Source organism: Myodes glareolus, chromosome 10 (genome assembly GCF_982192425.1).
Source record: "Myodes glareolus chromosome 10, mMyoGla1.1, whole genome shotgun sequence".
NCBI lineage: Eukaryota > Metazoa > Chordata > Mammalia > Rodentia > Cricetidae > Myodes > Myodes glareolus.
In genome coordinates, this window is record NC_142035.1 from 76,725,469 (window position 1) to 76,750,620 (window position 25,152).

The window sequence follows — 25,152 nt, forward strand, 5'->3', positions numbered from 1 at the left end:
TTTGGATCGAAAATGCTGCCTGTTTGCTCAGCCTGACTCTGAGACTCCCAGAGTATAGAAGAACAAACACAGCCCTTTTGGGGGCCTTGTGGAAATCCCAGGAGGTGGGTTCGGGCTGATAAAGAGCCTCGGGCCTTGGTCCCTTGAAGAATCCTGGGGACTGTAATGGGGCGGGGACAGATTGACACTCCAGTGACATAAGTCCTCAGGGACCTCAGGCTAGTGGTTTTCGGTCAGGTTGACACCTCCAGGGAGGGCGTGGGGGAAGGCGGGGCCCATCGCCTTCGGTTCGGTGAGGGAGAGCCTGCGCTGGAGCTTCTCCTTCCGGGGGGATGCTCAGCCCCGCGGGAAAACGCAGAAAAAGGCTCTTGCCGCTTTAAGTGACTCAGGAAGTGAAAGGAGGCCGCTGACGGCGAGGGGCAAGTGGAACCGGGGCGGCGCAGGCCCGCGGCGGCCGCGATCTTGCCGGGCCACGGAGGTTGAGCTGCGCGGCGGGCGCGGGGGCCGACGGGGCGCGGGCAGCCGAGCCGGAAGTGGCGCGTGAGGGTCGAGGCGCAGCGCGGCGCGCCGCGGAGAGGGGCCGAGCGGGCGGCAGGCCCAGCGCTGTCGGCTGGCCGGGCCCAAGGCCTCAGCGGTGCAAACGCGGCGCGGCCCAGCGGGGCGGGCGGTCAGTCCCTGGGGAGCAGGCGGGCGTGCGTGCGGGACGTCCCGCGCGGTGCAGGCGGAGAGCGCGTCAGCCGCTAGGCCTCGGCCGCGGCCCTGCAGCCACATGGCCTCCGGAGTGGGCGCGGCCTGCGAGGAGCTGCCTCCCGACGGCACGTGTGACGAGTGCGAGCCCGACGAGGCGCCCGGGGCCGAGGAGGTGTGCCGCGACTGCGGCTTCTGCTACTGCCGCCGCCACGCCGACGCGCACCGCCAGAAGTTCCTCAGCCACCGCCTGGCTGAGTACGTCCATGGCGCCCAGGCCTGGACCCCGCCTGCCCGCGAGGACGACGAGGTCCCCGAAGACCTCGAGGCCAAAGGGGAGCCCGAGGGAGAGGTAGAGAGCGAGGTGGGGGAAGAAGAGAGCGAGTCGGAGGACAGTGAGTCGGAAGAGGAGAGCGAGACAGAGGAAGACAGTGAGGATGAGAGCGAGGAGGAGAGTGAAGAAGACAGCGAGGAAGAGATGGAGGATGAGCAGGAAAGTGAGGCAGAGGAGGACAACCAAGAAGGAGAGTCGGAGGCAGAGGGAGAAACTGAGGCAGAAAGCGAATTTGACCCCGAAATAGAGATGGAAGCGGAGAGAGTGGCCAAGAGGAAGTGTCCGGACCATGGACTGGATTTGAGCACCTATTGCCAGGAAGACAGGCAGCTCATCTGTGTCCTGTGTCCCGTCATTGGGGCTCACCGGGGCCACCAGCTGTCCACACTAGATGAGGCCTTCGAAGAACTGAGAGTGAGTATCGGGCGTTCAGAACCTATGAAGAGTGTCAACATTAGTAATAATGTTCTATTTCTGATCTGGGTGATGGACCCCCAGTTTCAACTCAGATAGCTAGCTGTGACCACATTCATCTTCCTGTCTCTCCAAAACAAACAAACAAACAAATAAACAAAAAATCCGAGTCACCTTGTTGGGAGCAGTGCCAACTCTACCATTTTGGTTGAAATTGTCCAGATGTCGATTCTCATCTGAGAAAATACAAGTACATAGAAAATCTTGGGCATAATTTCTGAAAATTTGCAAATCTCTTCTCCCTGGATCCCAGATTGAGCATTCCTTGGTTCCTTGCGAATTTTGACGCCGCTTAGGCCATTTTTCACATCATCACCATTGTTAGGGTCAGTGTTTTGACTTAGTGCTCTTACCATGACAACTCTGCCCACCTGAAAATGTGAGAGACCGATTCTTGTGAGAAGCCTCGGAAAGTGGCGAACTAGACGATGATTTGGTGTGTGCCTTGAGTTGCCCTAGGCTCTTCGTGTTTTCAGCCTTCGTAGGAAGGTGTGTAGCTGGAGGGTTGAATTGGTCCAGGGACGAAGGTTTTCATGTCCACTGTCTAGACTTTGATGTGTTATCTTCGACATATTTTTGGTCAGCAGTAGACTTTTAGTAAATATTTGTTGATTGCATTTGGGTTGCCTTTTCTGTAGACAGTGGATGGCTATAATCTAAGAACAGTTTTTCTGTGTGCCGTGTTCATTAAGTAGTGAGAGTTGGTAAATGTCATATTAGAACTTTGGTTTCCCTAAGCAGTCTTAAAACCACTGGTCTCAGAATAACTAATATTTTGATAATGAAAATGCTCCACATTGATGTTTCCCTTATGCCTGTTTTTAATGTAAAATACACATTCCGAAGTGTACAAAATATGCGGTCTAATAAATAACTACAAAGCAGATACTTGAGAGACCATCACCCAGATCAGAAATAGAACATTATTACTAATGTTGACACTCTTCATACCTCTTTCCTGGGTCTTCTTTTGCTAACCACTCTCCTGACTTGGGCCAATGCTTTTCTTACTCATCTTTATGTGTTACAGCGTTTGTGTGCATTTCTTAACTTGAACTTGACATTACGGTTTTTACATAATTGTTGTGCAGTATTACTTTTTAAAAGGTATTTGTGAGATTCATCCATTGACTGGCTGCGATTTATTTTTCATTGTTGTATTGAATTCCATTTTATGGATATGCCACAAGTTACTGTATAAATGAACATTTGACTTGTTCCCAGGTTCTCAAATTTCTTGCTGTTACAACTGATGCAGGTGTAACTTGGTGGCATACGTCTGTAATTCCAACATTACAGAGGTGAATGCAAGAGGAACAGAGGTCAGTGTTAATCTCAAGTCCATAGTGAGTTTGGAAAATCCTGTCTCAAAAGCAAAAATGACACATCTTCTCAAAAAAGTACTGCAGGTGTAAGCATTCCCCGGTCATGCCTTTTGATTCCCATTTTCCTATATTTAAGTGGAAATAGTACCCAGTGTTACCATCTGTTTTCCAAGTGGGTGTTGTAGTTGGCATAATCATGAAGACATTTCCTGTTGCCTGAGTCTTCACCACCACTTGATATTAACAGTACTTTTAATTTTTCCCAGTGTGGTGACTATGTAATGAATGATGTCATATTGTGGTTTTTAATTGCAGTCTTTTGGTTTCTGTGTATCCTTTGTATTTCCTCTTTTGTGATGTGTGATCAGATCAAAAGAGCAAACTCAAACTCAGTATTTGGTTATCTTTTTTCTCACTAACTTATGTATATACAAGCGTCTATACATATTGTTTTTTATCGTCTCTATTTATTTCGGATATCTTCTGTCTCATGGTTTTTCTTCCTTTTCTAATATAGTAATAACAGTATGAAGCACTGGGTACCCAGGAGATCTGCAAGTATTAGGACATGTGAAAACTAAAGGGAAAGAGGATGGCTTGGTATCTAGACAGACTCACCCTTAAGTGGTTACTTCAGTCTCAACTTGAGAATTACTTTCTTGTTCAATCTGAGATGGTCCTTTCGTGCACTTCTTCCTGTTGCACTTCTTCAGTATCTATAATCTGGGACTGAACTGTTGGGTGGCAGCAGTGAGCTCAGGTACTCAGGGACCTCTCTGAGGAGAAGGCAGAGTACAGACAAGAACAAAGCTTTAGTTGTGGTATGTGGAGTAGAGATGAGAAATACAAAAGCCTGGCCCAGGGGAGGCAGGTCCGCAGAGAGAGAGAAAGAGACAGTCAGTCATTATAATATAGTATCAGGGGAAAAAAACCTGACTTTTTTTTTAAAAAAAAATATAGATTTGTTTTTGTTTTTTTTTTTGTGGGTTTGAGTATTTAGAGAAGAGGTGTGGACAGTTGCTTCTTGGCCTTTTGGCCAAGAGACTTAGAAAGTAGAGAGTTACAAACAGTGTGATCTGCTGTGTGAATTTAGTGAAAGAGAGTGATTTTAGCCAGAGGCATGGCACCACAGTGGTTTATTGGAGAAAATGGTAGTTGAGGCATGCTTTGAAAGATGGGAAGGAATTAATAGGTAGGTATGGTGTTAGATAAATGGTCTCTATGTTACCATAGCAACAGGCGGTATGTGTTTATTCTAACCCAAAATATTGGTTATTATGTCAGTGTTAGGACTATTCCCTTTGTGTCTATAAGTCTAGTAGTGTATGTTAGTCTTCACTATGTTCCCAGCACCTACTACAGGGCCTATTGAATAATTAACACACATGAAATACTTGATAAATGTATGATATGAAGTATAATTTTATCTGATAGCAAGGCATCACTAAAAAAGTGATAAAGACATTGCACTGTAGTGTATATCAGTGTTTATATTGGGACTAAATTCAATTATACCTGTGATGGAATAACTTGGAATCCTAAGCTGGCAGCAGTTCATATAAGATAGATGCCTATTTCTTCACCGTGTAAGTGACATCTGGATGTAGGCAGTCTAAGATTGGAGGAAGCATGAAATTTTATCTTGGCTCTTGCCAGCTCTTCTCTACTATCTTTGTTACAGACTGAGATGGCTATTGAAGTCTAGCCAGTACGTCTAACTTCTAAGATAACAGATAGAAATGAAAGACATACCCCTCTGTTTTAATGTTTCTTTCCAGAAGCATGAATTCCTGCTTAGGTTTCATGGGCTGAACTCAATCTCATAGTTTATCTAGTTGCAAGGGAGACTGGGAAATAATCATTTTTCCAGGCTACAGTCTGACAAACTAAAAGGTGACATTTTGTTACCAAGGAAGAATGTTGAAGTCTCTGCCCCATTATCCTTGAAGTCCTAGCAGTCATGATGGGTAATTCAGTTAGCTTCTGAGAGTCTCTGAGTCTTGGTTTCTTTTCTTTCTCTATTTTTCTTTTCTTTCTTTTTTCTCCTTTTCTTTCTTCCTTTCCTTTCCTTTCCTTTCCTTTCCTTTCCTTTCCTTTCCTTTCCTTTCCTTTCCTTTCCTTTCCTTTCTTTCCTTCTTTCTTTCTCTTTTTTAAGATAGGGTTTCTCTGTGTATCTCTGTCCTGGAACTTGCTTTGTAGACAAGGCTGGTCTTGAACTCCCAGAGATCTGCCTGCCTCCCTGAGTGCTGGGATTAAAGGTGTGTGCCACGCCACCACTGCCTGGGCTGAGTCTTGATTTCTTAACATGGGCATAATTGTCCCCCCTCCTTGGAGCTATAGTAAAGAAAAATAAACTCATGCATAGGGCCCAGGACAGTGTGCATGATCTTCTAAGCTCTCATAAACTGATGGCTCTTATTACCGTAGAAAGCTATCCAAGGCTGTCTTTATTCTGAGTCTAATTCCAGGCAAGTTAGTCTGGCAGCAGGAGCTGTTCTGGACACTAAGTTTTCTTTGGTGGAAACTGTTCAGCCCCCTCTCCTTCTGTTCTTTCTGCCTGCTCTAATCGGCTGAGTTGATAAGCTCTGAAAACTTGTCTTCAGAGAAGAGGTTCCTATATATTTTAGTGTCCTGCTGTTAAATTATGCATTAGCTCCCCAAAACACAGCTACTAGGTCTATTTTAGGTTCACAGGTTTGGCTGTTGTCCTCTTTAGATTCTGTTCTATACTCTGTAACTGTGGGAAGTTTTACTTTGTAGGTAGAGAATAGTCTTAGTTACTCTAGTAGATAGTTATGGAGAGAAGTTTCTATAGCTATTCCCATTCTTCTTCCAGGACTTCTGAGTCTTTATGAACCCTGGCAGGGTATAAGTTGTATTGAATTTTAGATTCTGACTCAGTAATCGTAGAGAGTAAAAATGCTGACCTTTGTCTGGAGATGTAAAATTAAAAGAGATTAACATTTGCTAAATTTTGAGACTCTTCTAGAGATAAAGGAAAAAGTAATAACTGCCATTTATTGAGAAATTTGAATACATTTCATGGTTTTACACTTGATCCTCAGTCTAGCAAGCTGTGTTGCCCTGATTCTCATTTTATAAATGAGGGAACGGGCATTTAAAGAGGCTGAATTTTGCCAGATCACTCACTGTCAATGCAGAATTACAATTTTAATACAAAGAAAATAAGAGCTTATTCCAGAGCCAAGTATGAGTGACCATTTCCCAGGAACACAAATTTAGGGTACTTAAACACTTTACTTCAAGATAGTGACAGGCTCATGAAGAGTTTATAGTAACAGAACAAAGAAAACCATTGAGAAACATGTTATTAAAATCCATTGGTGGGAGCATCAGGTGTACAGGTTACAGCAAAGTGGGAAGTTCTGCTATAGCCCGCGGATGTGATTTGTTAATATTCTTAGCCTTTGAGTTTGTAGAAATTAAAGTTTGTTTCCAAAAAGATCTTGCCTGATACAAGGGTGCTAGTTCTAATACAGAGTTGAGCAATAAATAGCTATTTAGGGGGTTAAAGATAGCACAAGTTAATACGGCTTTCAACAAGCAACATCCCAGCTTTCCACAATCACAGGAGTTGTAATGAGTCCATCAGCCTTGTAGAGTATTTAACAGAGTTGGGTGTTTTCATTGTTGTTGTTGGCTACTTGTTTCTGTTTTGTTTTGTTTTTTTTCCTGGGAACTTCAGTTCACAGTAGTAAGTAAAAAGAAGAATTTCACTTCAGCTCTGCCACCAATGCATATTCTTCCTATTCCTTTTGTTCTCTGTGTATTCTCAGTTACTCTTCTCTTACTTGTGCTTTTCATATCTCACAGAACCATTTGTTGACTGCTGTCTGCTGGGATGTACTTCATGCATAAAAAAATACTTTCAAACTGCTTTTCTCATTCTCCTGAAAGACCTCCTATTCGGCAGAATAGTTCGTTGTAGCAAATGACTTTCTGCACGTTCTTTCTGGGCAGCAGTTCTGTAGTTTATCTGACCCTGAGTTGTCACTGTGCGTTCAGTTAGTAACAGTCACACTGGCAACAGAATGTGTGGAGCACTTCCTGTGTGCAACACTGTGCTACAAACTTCAGACACGCTTGCCACTTATCTTTCCCCCACAGTTTTATGAGGTAAATTAGTGAGCTGTATTTGTTATTTGAATTTAATTAGTGGTCTTATGTCTTTTCTTTTCACTTCTTCATTCAACACATATTTATTGAAATTCTTTAATTTTCCAGGTGGAAAATTTATGCCGAGATAGTTTAACTGTCAATTTTATGTCTATTTCTTTATTCTTTGATTTTTGACTTCTTAAAACAAGGTCTTTTGTGTAGTACTTGCTGGTCTGGTACTCGATATATAGCTGTAGCTCAAACTGGCATCAAACTTGTAGCAATCTTCTTGACTCGGGGTTCCAAGTGCTGAGATTACAGGTATGTGCCACCATGCATACCCAGTTTAGCTGACAATTTAAGAATGTAGGAGGAAGCACAGTTTTCTAATTTTTTTTTTTAGGGAGTACCTAAGAATTTAAAGCTATCAGCTCTAGAGAGCTTCTTATGCACCTGAGCAAGTCAGATTTTCACTGTGTGTGGTTTACTTTCTACTAGGTGCTGAAACTAAAATCCCTTTGCAGAAGATAGCAGAAAGAAATTATGGGATGATCATAATTAAATATAAATTGCCATGAAAATGTATAAACCAGAACTGTGAATATATCTCAAAACAATGTTTGAAAAACAGGCAAAAACAGGCAACTGGTAAAAATATTTATATTGAATAGTAACTTTTATACTTTAAAAAAAAAAACTAGAAAATAATTTCCACGTGGAGTGTTTTTGGCTGTAAGGAACCTAACAAATAATTCTAAATCTCTGATGTCACTGAACTTACATTCTATGAGCAAAATATATTAAGCAAAGTTAAATCATAGGTTTTATTTTAAATAATGCGCAATTTTATAAATAAACACTGGGAAGGGAGATAGAGATTAGGTAGGATGTGAGGAGAGGTAGGCTGTAGAAGGCTCTGAAGAGGACTTGGATTAGTGGCCTTGAAACAGAGACCTAGAAACCTCTTTTGCTAAACAGTACTGAGTCCTCACTGGGGCCCACAGGCATCCAAAAGCAGGATGCAAATCTGGGGCCTGCCTTCGTTCTGGGCTGTGGTTGAAGGAGAGAGAGAACCCTTTCCTCTTAAGTCAGTTTGACTTTTGAGATGAGCAAAACCTCAGACAGAGCATCTTGCAGATGAAGACCAGTATCATAAAGGCCAGGCTGCACCCTCAGCTCTTAACAGATTGCTGGTTTAACAACTTACCAGACTACATGTAGGACCTGAGCTGAGAAAATTAATAATGGGCGGGACCACACCATAGCTGGGATTGCTTAATTCAACCTAAAATTCATGTCAGTACCCAGAAGACAGTTTTGGGACCAATAAACCCTTAGTTTTGTTCCTGTTTTCGTTGTGGCCACATTGAATCAATCTTTCTCGGCTATTCACTTTCACTTGTCTCTTTAATTGGTGTATTGGGAATGGATAGCTCTGATACTACTCTGACACCTTAGTTATATGGCCAGTCATGAGAGTGTCTGGGGGCATAGTAGTTCAGGTGGAGGGAATGGCCATAGATGAAACAGACTTGCTGATGCAGTTAAGTGAATGACTGGAGTATAAGAAATAGGGCAGGCTTGGGAAGGTGGTGAGGAGTAAAAAGGTCAAGTTACCAAGTAGGCCATTATAAAGATTTTGGATTTTCTTCGGAGTGACCTTGTTCTGTTTAAGCAAGGGAATGAGTGATCTGTTTTATGTTCTTAAGACTTTACTCAACTTGCATGTTAGTGTACAGCTTTAATCTACACATGGGAGGTTGAGGCTTAAAAACAAAAATAAGATCAAAACAAACAAGCAAAAATCCAGTCTAACAAAAGAAAACAAAACTTAACTCAATTTCTGCATGGAGAACAGACTATAAGATAACAAGAGGGCTAGAATTGCTCCTTGCCTGGTGTTGGGGTAGAAGATGGTGAAGAATGTGTAGGTTTAACAGACATGTTAGAGTTTTAAAACAGCTGAGGGTCTAGAGAGATGGCTTGGCTATTATGAACGCTTTCTGCTCTCTTTTAGAGGACCAGAGTTCAGTTCCCAGTGTTGAGTGGCTCACATCCACCTGTAACTCCAGATCTAGGGGATCTAATACCTCCTTCTGGCCTCTGTGGCACCTGCCCCCATGTTGCATACATAAACACGTTCTCAGAAACACATAAATTAAAAATAAAATCTTTAAAAACAATAGTAACAATAAAAAACACATGGTAATGGATTTCAGATCCAAGAATAATTTTGAATCTGAGGAACTAAACTCCCAGCATGATTTAGGTTTCTAGTTGGAAATTAAATAAAATGCAGAAGATGGCAAAGATTTTTGTGTATGGGGTGGTGATGTTAATTTTTCATTTCATTTCTTTTTAACAAAAATGTTTCATTTTTAAAATAGCATGTAAAATAATTGGTTTCATTATGGCATTTTCCCATATACTTTGTTTTTGTTGATTCTTTTCCTCAGTTCCCCTTCTTTATCTCCTTTCTTCCTTCTGCTGGTCTCTTTCCTTCTCCAAGTAACCTCCATTCCATTTTCATAGTGCATCTACTCTGTTTCCCCTTCACATCTCCCTTTTCACTTATGGTTCTAGTTTCATGACCTATACATCCGCTACATAAACTTATAGAAAAATTAAATTCTAGGACCCACTTATAAGAAAACATACATTTTCTATTTGGCTCTAGGTTGTTATGATTAATATAATAATTTCCAGTTCTATTAATTTTGTTGCAAATATCATGATTTCATTTTTCATTATGGATAAATGAAATTCCATTGGTATACACACTACTTTTTATGTACAGGAACATGGGTAAAGAGGTTTTTATAAGAACATGGGCAACTTCAGAGGCCACTTCTCTGAAGGAAAGGTCTTATTGTCACCATTAACTGGTGTTGGTCCTTAGGGAGAGGTGAGACTTAGTAAACTCTCTCTCCACAACGGAATGTTGATGGACCAGTCTTATGCAGATAATCACAACTATGCCTGGAATACTACATTTCACAATACTTTACCAATTTATCCAGGCTTACATTCTTCTAGTCTCTTCTTCCAGAATGTTCTGTGAACCTTGGAGGGAATGATAGAAATATCTCATGAGAGCCTAGCAATCGGCAATAATTTATTCTTAGGACTTTGACTAGTTATGCATCCCTGTAGTAATGTTGCCCGCTGAAAAAGGAAGCTTCTCTGACTAAAGCCGACAGCAGCACTAGCCTCTAAGCAAGCAAAAGCATAAATATTTATAAAGCAAGTCGATGGCACGTTGTGTCCATTTAGCAAAATGATGATGCTGATACTATAGCTTCCCCATTTGGATTCATGACCTCCTTGGCTATGGCCTTTTAGCCACACTACAGTACCAGACGTGCATTTCCTCCTGTGGATGAAGTCCAAACAGAAAGGAGTTGGTTACCCCTATAAGAATTATGTCACTGTTGCACCAGTGTGTACACAACTGCCTGGAACGTCACAGGATCCATAGCTGAGGATCTACACAGTTAATGACATTTTACCTATAACATCCTGCATGGCACCTTCTGGCACTATGAAAGCTAGTCAGCATGGAAGAAACTTTCAGCTCAGCTCCCACTTGATTTCTCTATATATCACAACCAAAGTCTGTGGTATCTTCAGTAATGTGGTCTTAATAGTTGTGGGGAGAAACCAACAGCGATGAGCAATAGCCAGTGTTGTTTCAAGGGCCTCTGTGATACATTTTTGTTTGTTAAATGGGTTTACGCTGGTGCTGAGCCTGAACAGTACAAGTTGAGTCTGTCTTCACTTTAGTAGCTTCCTATTGTATATCAAAGGCTTCTGCTAGCCACAGTTAGCTTTGTAGTCTGTGAGACTGGAATCTTCCTCCTTCTGGAGATTCTGCAGACTCCGTCCTCTAGGGTGGCTAATGTTCTATCTGGGATAGATTTGGGGGATGCATGTCTCCCAAGTGTGTTGGGAGGGGAAGCAAAAACAGCACTGAAATTTGTACGTGAAGACCTGTCTCTGTACTTTCAAAACCTAGAAAGCATTAATTACCCCACTGTAGATGCCAAGTAGTCCCTTGGTACTTCAGAGTTCTTGACTCTCCAATAAATAGCAGGTTGGTGGCTGTAGAGGTTCGATTTACCTGCTAACCTCAGTCTCAGGAATACCAGACCTCAGAATTACTTAGTTGAAGGCTGCTGGGAAGCAGGACTTCTTTTCCCAGTGTACTTGTTTTCACTGAGAGGCCTGTCCCTGAATGCCTCTACTTAGTGTCCTGTTCTTTCATTCTATACAACAGCTTTCAGCGCAGTCTCTCATTCTAGGCTTTGCTAGTTGAATTTGCTCTCTGACTTGTAACTGTTTCCTTTTCTCAGGCCGCCACGGTAGCTCAGTTTAAAACATTATCTTTACCCCTCTAGGTGGTGCCTGACATTACTTCCCAGTGTTACTTAGGAGATTGCTCTCCACTGCTGACTGGCTGCCAGAGGAGTCACTGTCTCACCGAAGCTCTCAACTGTGAGAGCTGTGTGTGTGTCCTGTGGTTGGTCTTCTGGTCTCATTTTATCAGCCTTGCTGGCTAATCACTTCAGTGAGGCTCTGCTTCCCCTCATCCCACAGGGAACTTTGAGGTTGGGGTTGTGTTTGGCTCCACTTATTTTCTCAGCACTTTCCATCTATTCTATCACTAAGTTTGAAATTTTGAGGTTCTTCCTCTCTTTTTGAAATAGAGTGGGGGGGCACTGAGGAGGGTGGGGTTTTTTTTGTTCATTTCTTTTTCTTATTCTAACCCTGGTTTTAGTGCCCTAGGGAGCTAGCTTCTAGACCACCATCTTACCATCATGATTTGTAAACATTTGTAGCTAATTTTAAGTGCTGCTGTGATATGTAGGACAACACTAAATGCAGACGGAAGCAGCTCTGTAGACTACAAGCTTCACACGTGTAGCATCTGATCAATTCATCTTCTGTATTTAAAGACAGAAGTATAGAATCCCATATACTAAATTACTTTCCTAAGCTCACACAGCAACTAGTGGCATCTAGTTGTACTGGGGCCTCCTTTCTTTGTGCAAGGCATCTTACACTAAGAGAGTTAAACTTTTTCTTTTGGAATCTAAGAGAAACCGCTCTCACTTTTCCTAGAAAAGTGCATGTACAGTGGTTTTGAGAATTTTAGGCCACTATACAGAAACATTGGGTAAAAATCCTCTCATTCCTGCTGGTTCATATAGTTACTATATAAAAATAGGCCCTAGTATTTAAGTTTAGGCAAACTAATGGGAAAGGCGTTAAAAGTAGGCACCCCAGGCTATCCTGCCCCTTTCCCTCTGTCTTACTGCTGTTGTTTTTTAAAATTAAATCTTAAACATGCCACTAGTAGTACATTGAACTAAATCTAAAATCTTCCTATTATCATGCTTAACACCAGACCCAGAAATATCACTTTTATTTTGTTTACATATATTGCCCATAGAAAATATATATACTATATGAATTACTTTGCAGGTTTTAAGAAGTCCAGTAGTATATCTGTCATAAATCAAGATATATCCAGATCTACTTTATTTTTTTTATTATGTTATATTCATAGTTTGCTTATCCATTCACCATTAGACACTCAGGCCTAAACTATTGGAAATATTACAAATATTTTTATACATGCCCCCCTTCACATATCCTTCCTCAAGGGGAAGATGGGCATATACATGATTGACGTGGTTTCAAAGTAGCATTTCCACCTTTTACTTCTAAATCAAGTGACATATGGAATTTTCTCAAAGCCCCTTAGTACTAGTTGTTTCAGATTAAAGCATCCTTTCCAGCCTGGTGGAAAAGACTGATATCTTAATTATGAATAACTAAGTATCCATTGTGTGTTCTGATGTATTTGTTGTGTTTCACTTTTTTTGTTCATATTCTTTGTTCACGTTTCTGTTGGGCTTACTGATTTAGAGAAATTTATATTGTTGATATTAGTCTCTTCTGTTTTATATATTATAAATCTTCCTCATATTCCAGGAATAGAAAGATTCCTGGTTTTCCATTGATTGATTTTGTGATTTGGGAGGCATGATTTCACTTGCACAACATCATTTTTATCCACTGTAAAGTGTGAACACATTAGCTGTGATACTGTTTCACTGTGAAATGCTAGTGAAGGGCTGTTTAAGCCCTTTGAGTTACTCATTTGATTTCTACCAGTTACTTTTCTTATCAGCAACATGAGAATACAGCATTTTTAAGGATTTTGAGGAATACCAACAAAAGAACATATGGCAGTGCTTGGGAGCATTGTGTGAGAGGTGGAAGTCATTTTGTCTTTTAGTTTTACTGTGACTTACTCTAGGAACTGACTTTTGTGACGGGTGATCAGATTCTGAGCTATAGGTGTCACAGCACAGCCTGTATTTATTTTGTACTGTCTTGGTGGAGGGAAGAAGGGCATAAAGCAAGGTGTGCTCATGTTGATCTGTGTGTCCTGGAATGCATTATGGGATGGAGGTGCCATGTAAGGAAAAGCCCTCTTCTCCCCCAGCTGTGTCACTTGCTCCAGAATGACATGGTAGAATCTGTTCATTTATGGGACTAGATACTTGAAAGGTTAGAATTACTTGCCTTTGTGTCCTTGTCCAGTTCTCAGAACAATGGATACAGAGGAAAGATTGGGAGACATATAGCACTGTGTGTGTGTGTGTGTGTGTGTGTGTGTGTGTGTGTGTGTAAAATTCAGTTTTGCTCTTCTATACTGCCCTCAACAATTAACAGAAACGTCATACAGCTCTACAGATTGGGAGTATTTATACTCAGTTACCACCCTTAGACCCGTATCCTCGTATATTCTGCCCTGTGTCTTTGAAGTTCCTTCCTTTCACCATACCTGTCCCCTTATGGACTGCTTTCCAAGAACTCTGACAGAATGTCTTGAGCCTGCTACCAGGGCCTATAGAGCCTGTCTGTATGACGATAGATCTTGCCAGTGAATCTACACATGTTATGTATTGATCCCTAGGTCGCAGGTGCAGCCAGAGGGACTGTTTGAGAAGGTGTTTGTAGAGCTTGCATACTCCATTGAACACCTATGCATAAGGCTTCCTAGAGTGTAGGGAATGACTGGGGTGGAGAATACAGAGGTTGTGTGTGGGGTGAACTTGCACCAGGATCTTCCCTTTGTGTGTGTGTTTTTTTTTCTTTCCAATTCTAAACTTGTTAGAGACAGATCTGCCCTAAAGAAACTTTCTTTTTTCAGTTTTGGTGGTGGTGGTGGTGGTATTAAGGAAGCTTTTCTTCATACTCATTTTGAGGCTGAATATAGCAGACTCAATATAAAGCCCAATTAATGTTTGAGGATAACTGAGTTGCTGGAGAGGTAGACTGTGTGATTTCCTGGAGGGAGACTCTCGGGTGCTGGTCTGTGTTTCCCCCAGGGTAGGTGGTGCTTTGTGAGCAGGTGGTAGAATTCTACTGGTGAAGTGCACTTTTAGGAAAAGGCAAAGGGTTTCCTCATCTTTTTATACTAGCAAGGCACAGCTGTCTGCAGAGTCTGCTGCTTAGGGATTCCTTCTTCATTCTTCTTCTTCTGAAGGCTTTTAAGACATAGTTTAGTGCATTCCTTTCTGTTTTCTGAAGCCAGGGGGAAAGTTATAATCCATCAGGGCTCTGCTGAATAGCTTAAAATGGGTGCTAACAGCTGAGGTGTGTGTGTGTGTCTGTGTGTCTGTGTTTGGGGTAGGGGAGAGATTTCTAGGGCCAAAACCTGCTTGTTCGGCCAAAGAGAATAGGTTAGAGGAATGATGTCACCAAATAGGTATTTTTGTCAGATCATCTTGTAAAAAGCAGGATTGTGTCTGGCAACTTAACCCTTTTTTAGGTAAAGTTTCACCCTCCCTGGTATGATTCCTGCTCCCAGCTGTTAGGTGTGAGACCATAGTTGTTAAAGGCTGAAAGGACTAGAGAAACTGGAGAATTATAAGCCATCACTTAAAAAAAAAAAAAAAAAGAAATGACTAAACTTTAGAGCTACAGCTAGAATGGAAATGTGATCTGAGTTATGTTCAGAGAGCACATCTAAAGCAGATGCTGGGCGTGGCTATATGATACCTTTTACTTGTAGTCTTAGGAAGGGAGGAAGCTTAGTGGGAGAAGACAGCCTTTAGTATATTTTAATTTATGGAATGGAGTCTGGTGGTTTGAATTTAATTGGCCTCTATAGGCTCATGGGGAGTGGCACTATTAGGGGGTGTGACTTTGTTGGAGTATGTATGGTCTTGTTGGAGGAAGTGTGTCACTATGGGGATGGACTTTGAGGTTTCTTATGTTCAAGATGCTGCCCAGTGTTTCAGTTCACTTCCTGTTGCCTTCTGATCAAGATGTAACCAGCACCATGTCTGCCTGCGTGTCACCATACTACCAGCTGCCATGCTCCCCACCATGATCATAATGGACTAAACTTCTGAAACTGTAAATTGCCGCCTCAGTTAAATGGTTTCCTTTGTAAGAATTGCCATGGTCATGGCATCTCTTCACAGCATTAGAAATCCTAACTAAGACACCTGCGTCTTACGAAGTATTTCCTGTTTGGGAGGGATTGAATTGGCTTTGTAGATTTGGAGACTGTCGTGATTGCTCTTGAGGCTGATTTTGAGTAAGTGACTTTTGCAGTATTTGTTTATTCTTGTACTTCTTATGTGTCTTTTCTCCCATAAAATGACAATTGTTGTATTTATGCTTATTTCCTTACTGGTAAAATAAATGTTCCTGTCCTATCTCATAGAATTTCTGAGATAAGGAAATAAATTAGTTCTTGTGACTTTAGATCTTGCTTTATGCCTGGATTATAACAAGTGTTTCTTAAAATTTTATATTTGCTTATTCTTTCAGTGGACATTTTACACCTCTGTTTGTTTTGAACACTACCTTATATGTCTTAAAATTTTTTAGAGAGAAAATATTTGTAGGCATGCATGTGTGTACATGTGTGAAGGTCAGAGAAGAAATTTGTAGAACCAGTTCTCTCCTTCCGCCTTTGTGTGGGTTCAAGGAAGTGAGTTCAGGTAATCGGGCTCGAAACCATTGGGATGACAGTGTCTTTACCTGCTGAGCCTGGTAAAGCACCACCTTCTTGATGCAGAGCATAGGAGATACAGACAATAAAAGATAGTTCCAGCCTTTAAGGAACTCAAAACATCTTGAAGAAAACAGACAAAAATAATAATTAAATGCACGTTTCATTTTTTAATCCAGTGCTAGGTTCTCTTCTAACTATCCTGGCATACATGAACACAGTTATCTTTCTCAGGTGTGTGCAATGTGTACTATAATGGCTAGCTTTATTTTTATAGACAGAGAAATAGAGATGCAGAAGGTAAGATGACTTGCCTACTACCACGCAGTTGGTTATAGAGTTGGCATTTGAAACCAGGGAGTAAGAGTTTACATTCTGTGCTCATTTCTACAGTGGTCACTAGCCACATATAACATGAAATGTGCCTAGTCCGGGTTGAATTGGGCTGTATGGATAAGAACTAGATTTCAAAGACCTAATTGGGGGTGGGTGGGAAGTATAAGTCTCTCTCTTTCTCTCTCTCTCTGTCTTATTTCCCCTTTTTCCCCTACCTCAGCCTGTGTGTGTGTTAGGAGAGTTAATTTATTATGAAAGAAAGGATTCCCAAGAGAAGAAAAGGGCAAAACCTCATATCAAAATTATATATTGCTAATATTTTAGACATACTGAATTAAGTAAAATTTATTAAAAGTGGTCTTACTTTCCGATTATAGCTACTCTAAAACTTAAGTTTTTTTTTTTTTTTTTTTTTTTAAAGCCTACGGCATCTTGTATTTCCAGGTGGTCTCCTATCCAAGTACTAACCAGGTCTCACCCTGCTGAGCTTCCAAGATCAGACAAGATGAGGCGTGTTCAAGGGTGCTGTGGCTTTAGATTTTAGAACACTTACTGTGTGCTGTGCACACTGTTAATACTTCTGCAAACATTTTAATTAAGTTTCATATTACCCTTTATATTATTGAAAAGTTTCTGACCTCAATAAGCTTCTCCACCGACGTAGTAATCCAAATCAGATCAAATCAAACTGAATTAGAAAAAGCCCAGATTTAATGGATACAGATGCTCTTAAGATGACTTTCCAGCCCCACAGACAGGAGACAGGAAAGCAAGACCAGAAAACCACGTGTTCTCTAGGGGACAGTTTAAATACCCTGTGGGAGAGGTCTTGTGCATCTCTGGGGCAGGGTCATTGTTTAGTTATGGAGTCTGGACTCAGGCGTTCTACGGGAGGGGACTTGAGGTGAAGCTTCCATCTGAACATTCCAGACTCTTTAAATATATGGGAGCTAGGGCCTGGGGTGATGCTTCCATCCAAACATCCCTATTTTGTAGTCACGAGAGATGATTTTGAGAAATTCAATAATTTGTTCTAGGTTAGTTAACTAATTGGTGCCAAACAACTTCAAAACCGTGTCTGTCAAAAAACTTGTGTTCTTAACTAGCTTATGGTAATTTTGTTTGAATTTAAGCCTGAGATGTTTTATTTTTGTAGGTACATGTAATATTGTGTACATCTGTATCTAATACATAAATCTTCAAAATAAAACTCAGTAGTCTGTAAGATAGAACTCTCTTTTGCAAGGTCTTGACGGCAGGCAGTGAAGTCATCCTCTACAAATTGTGTTTGTTTAATTTTCCCTCTCTCCCTTCCCCTCCTTTTCTACTCCTGTCTCTCTCCTTCCTTCCTTCTTTTTTAGCCTGTCTGGTTTCAGACTCACAGAGATCCTTCTCTCTCTTCCTCCTGAGTACTGGAATTAAAGGGAAGTGCTACCATACCCAGCCACATTGAGGTTAATTTTCATTCCAGCCTATCACTTCATCCTCATTGTCCCTGGATGGAGGACGGGAAGGGCAGCACACCCTCCTTAGTTGTTTAGTTCTTTTATCCGATGAGATGATGAGTTTGTTTTCTGTTTTACTGTCGATTCTCTCCTGAAATCTCTCCTGTTTGTGTTTGAGAGAGCAATGATATGCTACTTAGTTACTCTTGACTGTTTTTTCTCCTAGAGCAAAGATTCGGGTGGACTGAAGGCGGCTATGATAGAGTTGGTGGAAAGGCTAAAGTTCAAGAGCTCAGATCCTAAAGTAAGTATTGTTTTGGAATTAACTGGGTCTTGGTAGCTCAAACATTTATTCTCCTTGATCTGAGTACAGGAAGTGTTAATGATTATCTATCTGTACTTTCTGTTTAGATCTAATTAAGCTTCACCATCAAAAACAGTGTTCTTATATGCCTGGAGAAAAATCATCTATTTTCCTTTCTCTATTTTATGACTTATAACACATAATCCTTAATTGTTGTTTTTCTTTTCTGAATTGCAGAGAAGTACATTTTTAATCTTTCATAATCAGACCTTTGAGACTTTTGTCCTCTGTGTCCCTTAGATCTACTCAGAGGCATCTGAGATACTGATCAGCGTAATTCTGGTCCCTGGACACCCAGCCAGTTGATGCATCATAGTACCAATATGCCTTGTCAGTCCCTGGCTTGTAGAAGGCAGCTGCCCCTAAGCATGCCTTTGTCCTCATTATCTGGAGTCTGGTTGAGCAAATGATTTGAGCATCCCAGCTACTTTGCAAGATTTGGGGAGCTGAAGGATTGAGATTCTAAGAGATACAAAACTGGAGTGGGGTGAGGGTGGAGGTGGTGGGCTGGGAGCCGAATGTGCAGGAGCAGTTATGACTAATAGATTGCTTCTCCTTCTTACTGAGACACTTACTGAAGCACTACTCAGTATTGGGACTAAGATGGCACTTTGGGAACTTAGAGCCTCTCACAGGTAATAGGGAAAGGAACATGTTTTTATTTTTATGTCTCTCCCTTTAATAGGGGTACCTGACAGCCAGGTTCTGCTCTAGGGATCTTACATAGTTATGACAAAATAGATAACAAAATTTTAACCATTTAAAATGTGTGCTTCAGTGGCATTAAGTTTATTTGGAGTGCTGTGCAGCCATCATCACTGTCCACCTCTTGTATGTTTTTATTGTCAAAAACTAAAACTCTGTCCCTATTAAACATAGCACCTCATTCTCCTTCCCTTTCTATATTTTTTGATGATCACAACCCCCTGTGAAGTAGTTCCTTATCCCAGCTTAATTTATTTTATTTTAAAGATAATGAGTGAGGCTTAAAGAAGTATAGTTATTGCTCCAAATCTAGTGTATTGTGGAGATGAGAGTCAGATGACTCTAGTGCCTTCACTCTTGTTTTCATTTCTCACTGCAAACCCTGAGGTCTCATTTTTGTGCTTTGTAATCATGTTTTTAAAGCTGAAACACCACAATGAAGCAAAGCCATTGACAAGAACGGGCTCTTTAATAACTGCAACCATCAGAATTTTCTTTTCATATGACACTAAAAATTTTGACATTAGTAGTGTCTCCTCTCTTTTAAACAGGAAAGGTTCTACAGTAGTGAGCATCTAGGTAGAAAAGTAGGTTGTGTAACCTTAGCAGCTCTCCTACCTAGAACAGAAGGACTCCTGCTATGAGTAATTCTTCCCATTGATACAGCGGAACCAGCTAAATACTAAAGGTAACTGAAAACATCTAAACACCTTGTTTCTTTGATTTTATGGGTAACAGGTGTCTCTACCATACCTGTATGTTTGTGACTGGCAAAGCAGTAAAAAAGATTACTGTTACAGGCTTTGGCCTCCTTTAGGAATACAGTCAGTGCTTCTTTTAGAGACTTTCCAGAGAGGAGAGAAGTCCAGCTAAAGTGGATGTAGCAGTTCTCAGTCTGTGAGTCAACCCTTTGTGTGTCTGTGGGGGCATCAAGTGACCCTTTCACAGGGGTCACATATCAGATACCTTGCATCTCAGATACTTACATTATGATTCATAACAGTAGCAAAATTACAGTTATGAAGTAGCAATGAAAATAATTTTATGGTTTGGGGGTCACCACAACGTGAGGAACTGTATTAAAGGGTCACAGCGTTAGGGTAGTGGTGAACCACTGCCTTAATGTAAGCTAAAAGAGAAGGACCTGACTTGATGTTAGGTGTGTGTGTCACACTGTCCACCCTTTTACCTTCAAGCCCCCATTTAGTCTCCTGCATGAATTTGCTTCAGTGTACATGGAGCTGTCTTGAGAAGAAGTGAGTGTGCGTGTGGAGTGACAGCCATACCAGGAAGAAGAGAGAAAAACAGGCCACTTTTAATATAATCTTTCTGTAAAAAATGTTCTCAGAAGTCAGTTAGCTTCCAAAGTTCTCCTAAGTTTCTGTCTGTCCTGTCATCCTGCAGTACTCTACCATTCCCTTTTTGGATTGGCCTACTTAAGAAGGGTAAACTAGTTCAGGCTCTCTGACCTGTCATTTTGAACAATCTCTGCCCTACTCCTAGAACCTCTAAAGCATCCCAAACCTTAATTGTCCAGGCAGTAAAATCTACCAGTTGAATTCACTCTAAAGGATTATGTATTTATTATTAATTATATGTGGGGCTCTGTCAGCATGAATGTCTGAGCACTCCATGCATGCTATGCTCATGAAGGGACTCGGGTTACAGATACCTTATGAGCTGCCATCTGGATGCTGAGAGTCAAACTCAGGGCTTTGGGAAGGGCAACCAGTGCTCTTAATAGCTGAGCTATTTCTCCAATCTCTGAGTTTAACTGTGCTGAAGAGCAAGGGAAGATGCCTATATTAACTCTTTTCTATAATTATGAAACATTTTGTGCTTATAGATAAAAGATGCAGATATTCATAAAGGAAAGCTAGAGTGAATTCCCCTTTAATTACAACTATTAACAGTTTAGTGTATAAGCTTCTAGATATTTTTTGGATTTTAATATTTTGCTAAAATTATAAGATGTCTATGGTTTCATGTTGCTTTTTTCACTATACAGAATATTCTAGATATTCTTTTGTGTTGACAAATAGAATGTTAGTGATTTCTATTGATAAGATTCAGGTCCTAATTAGCTTTAATTGTTAATTTGACATAGCGTAGTGTTTTCTGGGAAGAAAGTCTCCATTAGGGAATTGCCTGGATCAAATTGGCCTGTGAGTCTGTCTGTGAGTGATTGTTTCAATTGGTAATTGATGCTGGAAGGCCCAGTCCACTTGTCGGTATCACCTTACTTAGGCAACTTTTATTTTATTGTTAAATTTTATTGTTCATAAAAATCACCCAGAGGATTTATTAAAAGTTTTAAGCTGGGCGGTGGTGGCGCATGCTTTTAAAATCCCAGCACTTGAAAGAAAGAGGCAGGTGGATCTCTAAGAGTTCCAGCCCAGCCTGGTCTACAGAGTGAATTTCAGGACAGCCAGAGCTACACAGAGAAACCCTGTCTAGAAAAACCAAAGGGGGGGGGGACGAATTTCAGGCCCACCCCCAGAGTTTTGAGATTCAGTTGATGTGGGCTGACACAGTCCCAGACTGTGAGAACCACTGTGCTAAACTCTGGGCTATTTTTCTTGCTTTTTGTTTGTTCGTTCTGTTTTTCTGCTGTCTTCAAATAGAAAAGCATCTAAAATTAAGACTAAGTGATTTTCAAATTTGAAAAAGAAAATGAAATATATAAAAATCCAGTCTTAGCAAGCAATGTGGGTGCACGCCTTTAATCCCAGCACTTAGGAGGCAAAGACAGGTGTATCTCCATGAGTTTGAGGCCAGCCTGATCTACAGAGTGAGTTCCAGGATAGGCTCCGCAGCTACAGGGAAACCCTGTCTCGAAACAAACAAAAATTCAGGCTTAGGAAACAAGTGAATTGGACAGAAGTAAGAAAGAATAGGGATGGAAAAGGGAGATGGAAAATGGGTACGGTCTGCAAAAGAGGCTGGGATGGTTTCATAGTCTCATTTTTAGCAGAGAAATAGCAAAGTCAGGAAGAAGGAATAGGCTTAAAGAAGGAGTGTGAACAGAGGTGTTGAGTCAAGACAAGAGAATAATTAAAGACTGTGCTATAGTTCTAAGAATAGGTTGAGTTCTGAGGCTAGAAGAACCATAGAAAACATTAAGTCCCAGCCACTAGAAGTGACCTTGAAAACAAGAATCAGAACTATTAATGGATAAGAAGTTCCACAAGACTGGAGGAAGCTGTGCATGTGTGTGTCGCTTTGGTGGAGCTTGTTTTAAAGGTTTGGTGGAGCTTGTTTTAAAGGTTGCCTGCCTCCATATAGCTAGCATCTCCTATACTGTGGATAAAGACTTCTTTTATAACAGCCTTGACTTTGTAAAAAATGATTGCTGGGAAGCTGTTGTTTAAATAATAAACTGACTAGATGTGTTTGATATTCAAATTGTAAAAATTTCTTTTCTAGCCAAACTTTCAGAAACATGTTACACAAAGCATGGTTTGTTTGTTTTTTGTTTTGTTTGTTTGCATGTGTATTTCTTATATTTCTGTTCAGCTTTAGTGAAATAGGAGATTTTTAATCTGTGAGTATCTCAGTACTGAAGAGGCTGAAGCAGGACCATCGTGAGTTCTAGTGGGTTATCAGTGAGACTCTGTTTATGCAGAATAAAATAAAGCAAAGGATATAGTCATTTAGATGCATACCTGTGGCAGAATGGGGGAATGCTGGACTTCTAAGAAAATGAAAACTGAGTTTATCTAAGAAAGCACTGAACCAAAAGCATAACATACTAGTCTTAGTCACACTAGCCTTTGTGCCGTTAGTAACAGGTACTTTCTCTAGTTTGTGTTATTTACTTTCTTCCCCTCAGAATATGCTTTTTCTTCTTTCCTTTCACTAGTATACTTAAAGCAAACATATAAAAATAGTGTGGTTCTATAATTCATAATAATCCTTTTCTAATTTTTAAAATTATTTTTATGTGTGTTTTGCCTGTTTGTATGTATGTTTACCACTTGTGTATCTGTTACCCATGGAGACCAGAAGAGGGTGTCAATTGGACTGGGTAGTTGCGTACCACCTGGTAGGGGCTGGGAATTGAATCTACATCCTCTGGAAGATCAGCCAGTGCCTTTAGCTGCTGAACCATCCCTCCTGCCCTCATACTAAGTTTTCCAAGTAGTTTTAAAGATAGAAGCACCTTGAAACTCTATCAGAGTAGGTTACATTCTTCTGTCTGACTAAAGTGGGGGTAAATGTAGAACCCGGTTCTAGCAGTCAGGTCTAAGGCATAGCCAATTCTTTTCCTTCCTTGTTGCAAGCCTCTAAAAATACTCTACTAAAGAATTAAGCCTAAAGATGTCTAGCAGCATTAAGTTTGTTAGATAGATCTAAGGATGACTTTCTTGTATTTTGTAATTACAAGAACTTTTTGGTCATTTTTTTTTATAACCGATATCATTGTCATGGAACACAACCTAGTTTGCCCTTCTGTGCAGAATTACAGGGTTTGCATTTAAGAACCATGATGGTTAATCAAAACCTAATTTGAATTCTTGTTAATATTCTGTTATTCACAAGAGTATTGCTTGTCTTGCACCAAGACAGAAACACTTATTGAACAGGGTTTATTCCACCAGCTGACACTGGTGAACACTCAAGATAGCTCAGCTGTCAAAGGAGCGTATGAACATGCTCCTTTGAAAATTAGTGACCCATTTCTGTGTTTTTAATTTAAAAAGCTGTAAATAGGAATCTTGGAGGGTATAAGTCATGTTTGTTTTGTTTTCATAATGTCAACATTTACTAGCATGAATCTTGACACATAATAATTGGTATATATCATTTATTACAACACCCATGAAATAAAGAATTTGTCCCATTTTATAAATGAGCAGGTGAGACTTAAAGTAATTAAGTGGCTTGCTAGTAAATGATGGACCAAAACTTAACTTTTTGAGACTGGTTCTCTCTTGGCTGTTCTGGAACTCAGCTAGGTAGACCAGGGTAGCTTCAAACTCACAGAGATTCCCCTGCCTCATCTCCCAAGTGCTTGAACTGATGGCATGTACCCCCAAACCTAGCTAACTTTTGGTTTGCCTTATTCCATGTTCTTGACCCCTACACTGGATTGAATATAAGCAGATATAGGCTACACATGCATGTAGACTGTCACCGCTTTAGGTAGGACCCTTCTCCAATGATTTTCTCCCTCACATCTTTCTTTCTCTTATTGGGATCCTTCAGCCAAAATGGCCACAGTCCCAGAGCACCAGAACTGGTAGATGACCTTTTCTAGAAGATGATGTGGAAAGACAACAAAGATCCATAGCATCCAGAGCATCTAGCTCTGACTGCGGCATAACTCCAGCTACTTTGATTGCTCGAGGACACCAGTGGGGAAAATCACTCCTAGTTTCTCAGGCCAGCTCTAGCTTCTGGCATAGGAGCCACTCAGAAACAGCTGTGGCCCCTTTATTCTCTGTAGACATTCAGAGAGCACAAAGAGGAAAACAAGTCTCTTTCACTTCTTCCTTATACCCTTCCCTTTATCCTTGCAAAAGGAGATCTCTTTTCCTTGCTTTTCCCTTTCCCCTCTATTCTAAAAGTAATATGAGTTCTCTGTAAACATTTAGAAAAGAACAGAAAAGTACAAAGAATAAAGGAAAACAATATCACTTATTCTTCCATTGCCCGTAGTGGGTTATAAAGTTTGGGAGTTTTGTTAATGCTGGTTCTTGAATCTCAGCTATTTCACATAATTCAGTATTCTAAGATTTGGTTAAACCAATCCAAGGTACAGGATTAGTGACATTAAATGAGAGATGCTAAAACTTAGGATACTACTATACTTTGCCTTTCAGGCTATGTGTGTGTACACATGTACAAACATATACACTATGTATGTACATTTTGTTTTCTGACCTTTACTGCTAACAACCTTTATAAATGCATATATTTTTTATCATTTGAATAAACTTTGATCCTTGAACCCCAGTTTGGTGTACTGGAATCATGAAAGCCAATTTGCCTTTACTGTTGAATAGAAATTTTACTTAATGAGGCCCTAGGTTTTTGGTGGCATGAACAGATTCTGTGCAGTGTTTTTTGGTTGTATTTTGGTAAGCTTGACAGTTGTAGTCTAACGTTTTTTGGAACAGGGAAAATATAATGCAGAATTGGGTTCCTAGTCATATAACCACCTAATTCATTGCATCAGTATCCTTACTGATTGATATGTCTTACGGTGACAGAATAGTGCCCCATTGTAAAGTGTCATGACCACTTGCTCCAATCCTCCCACTTCATAGATAAAGAAACAAAACCATGTTCAGGACTTACCAAGTAGGTATAACAAAGAT

The 25,152-nt window shown here is 40.6% G+C and overlaps 1 protein-coding gene across 1 annotated transcript in view; it reads left to right on the forward strand.

Annotated features, from left to right (window-relative positions):
* The first annotated feature begins 277 nt into the window (after positions 1-277).
* The window catches only part of Trim44 (TRIM family member 44), a 102,436-nt gene continuing 77,561 nt past the window's right edge, over positions 278-25,152 (forward strand). The window contains exons 1-2 of the mRNA XM_048443615.3: positions 278-1,435; positions 17,987-18,064. Of these exons, the coding sequence (XP_048299572.2) occupies positions 770-1,435; positions 17,987-18,064 (744 nt within the window). The 5' untranslated portion in view covers positions 278-769. The remainder of the gene's footprint in view (positions 1,436-17,986; positions 18,065-25,152) is intronic.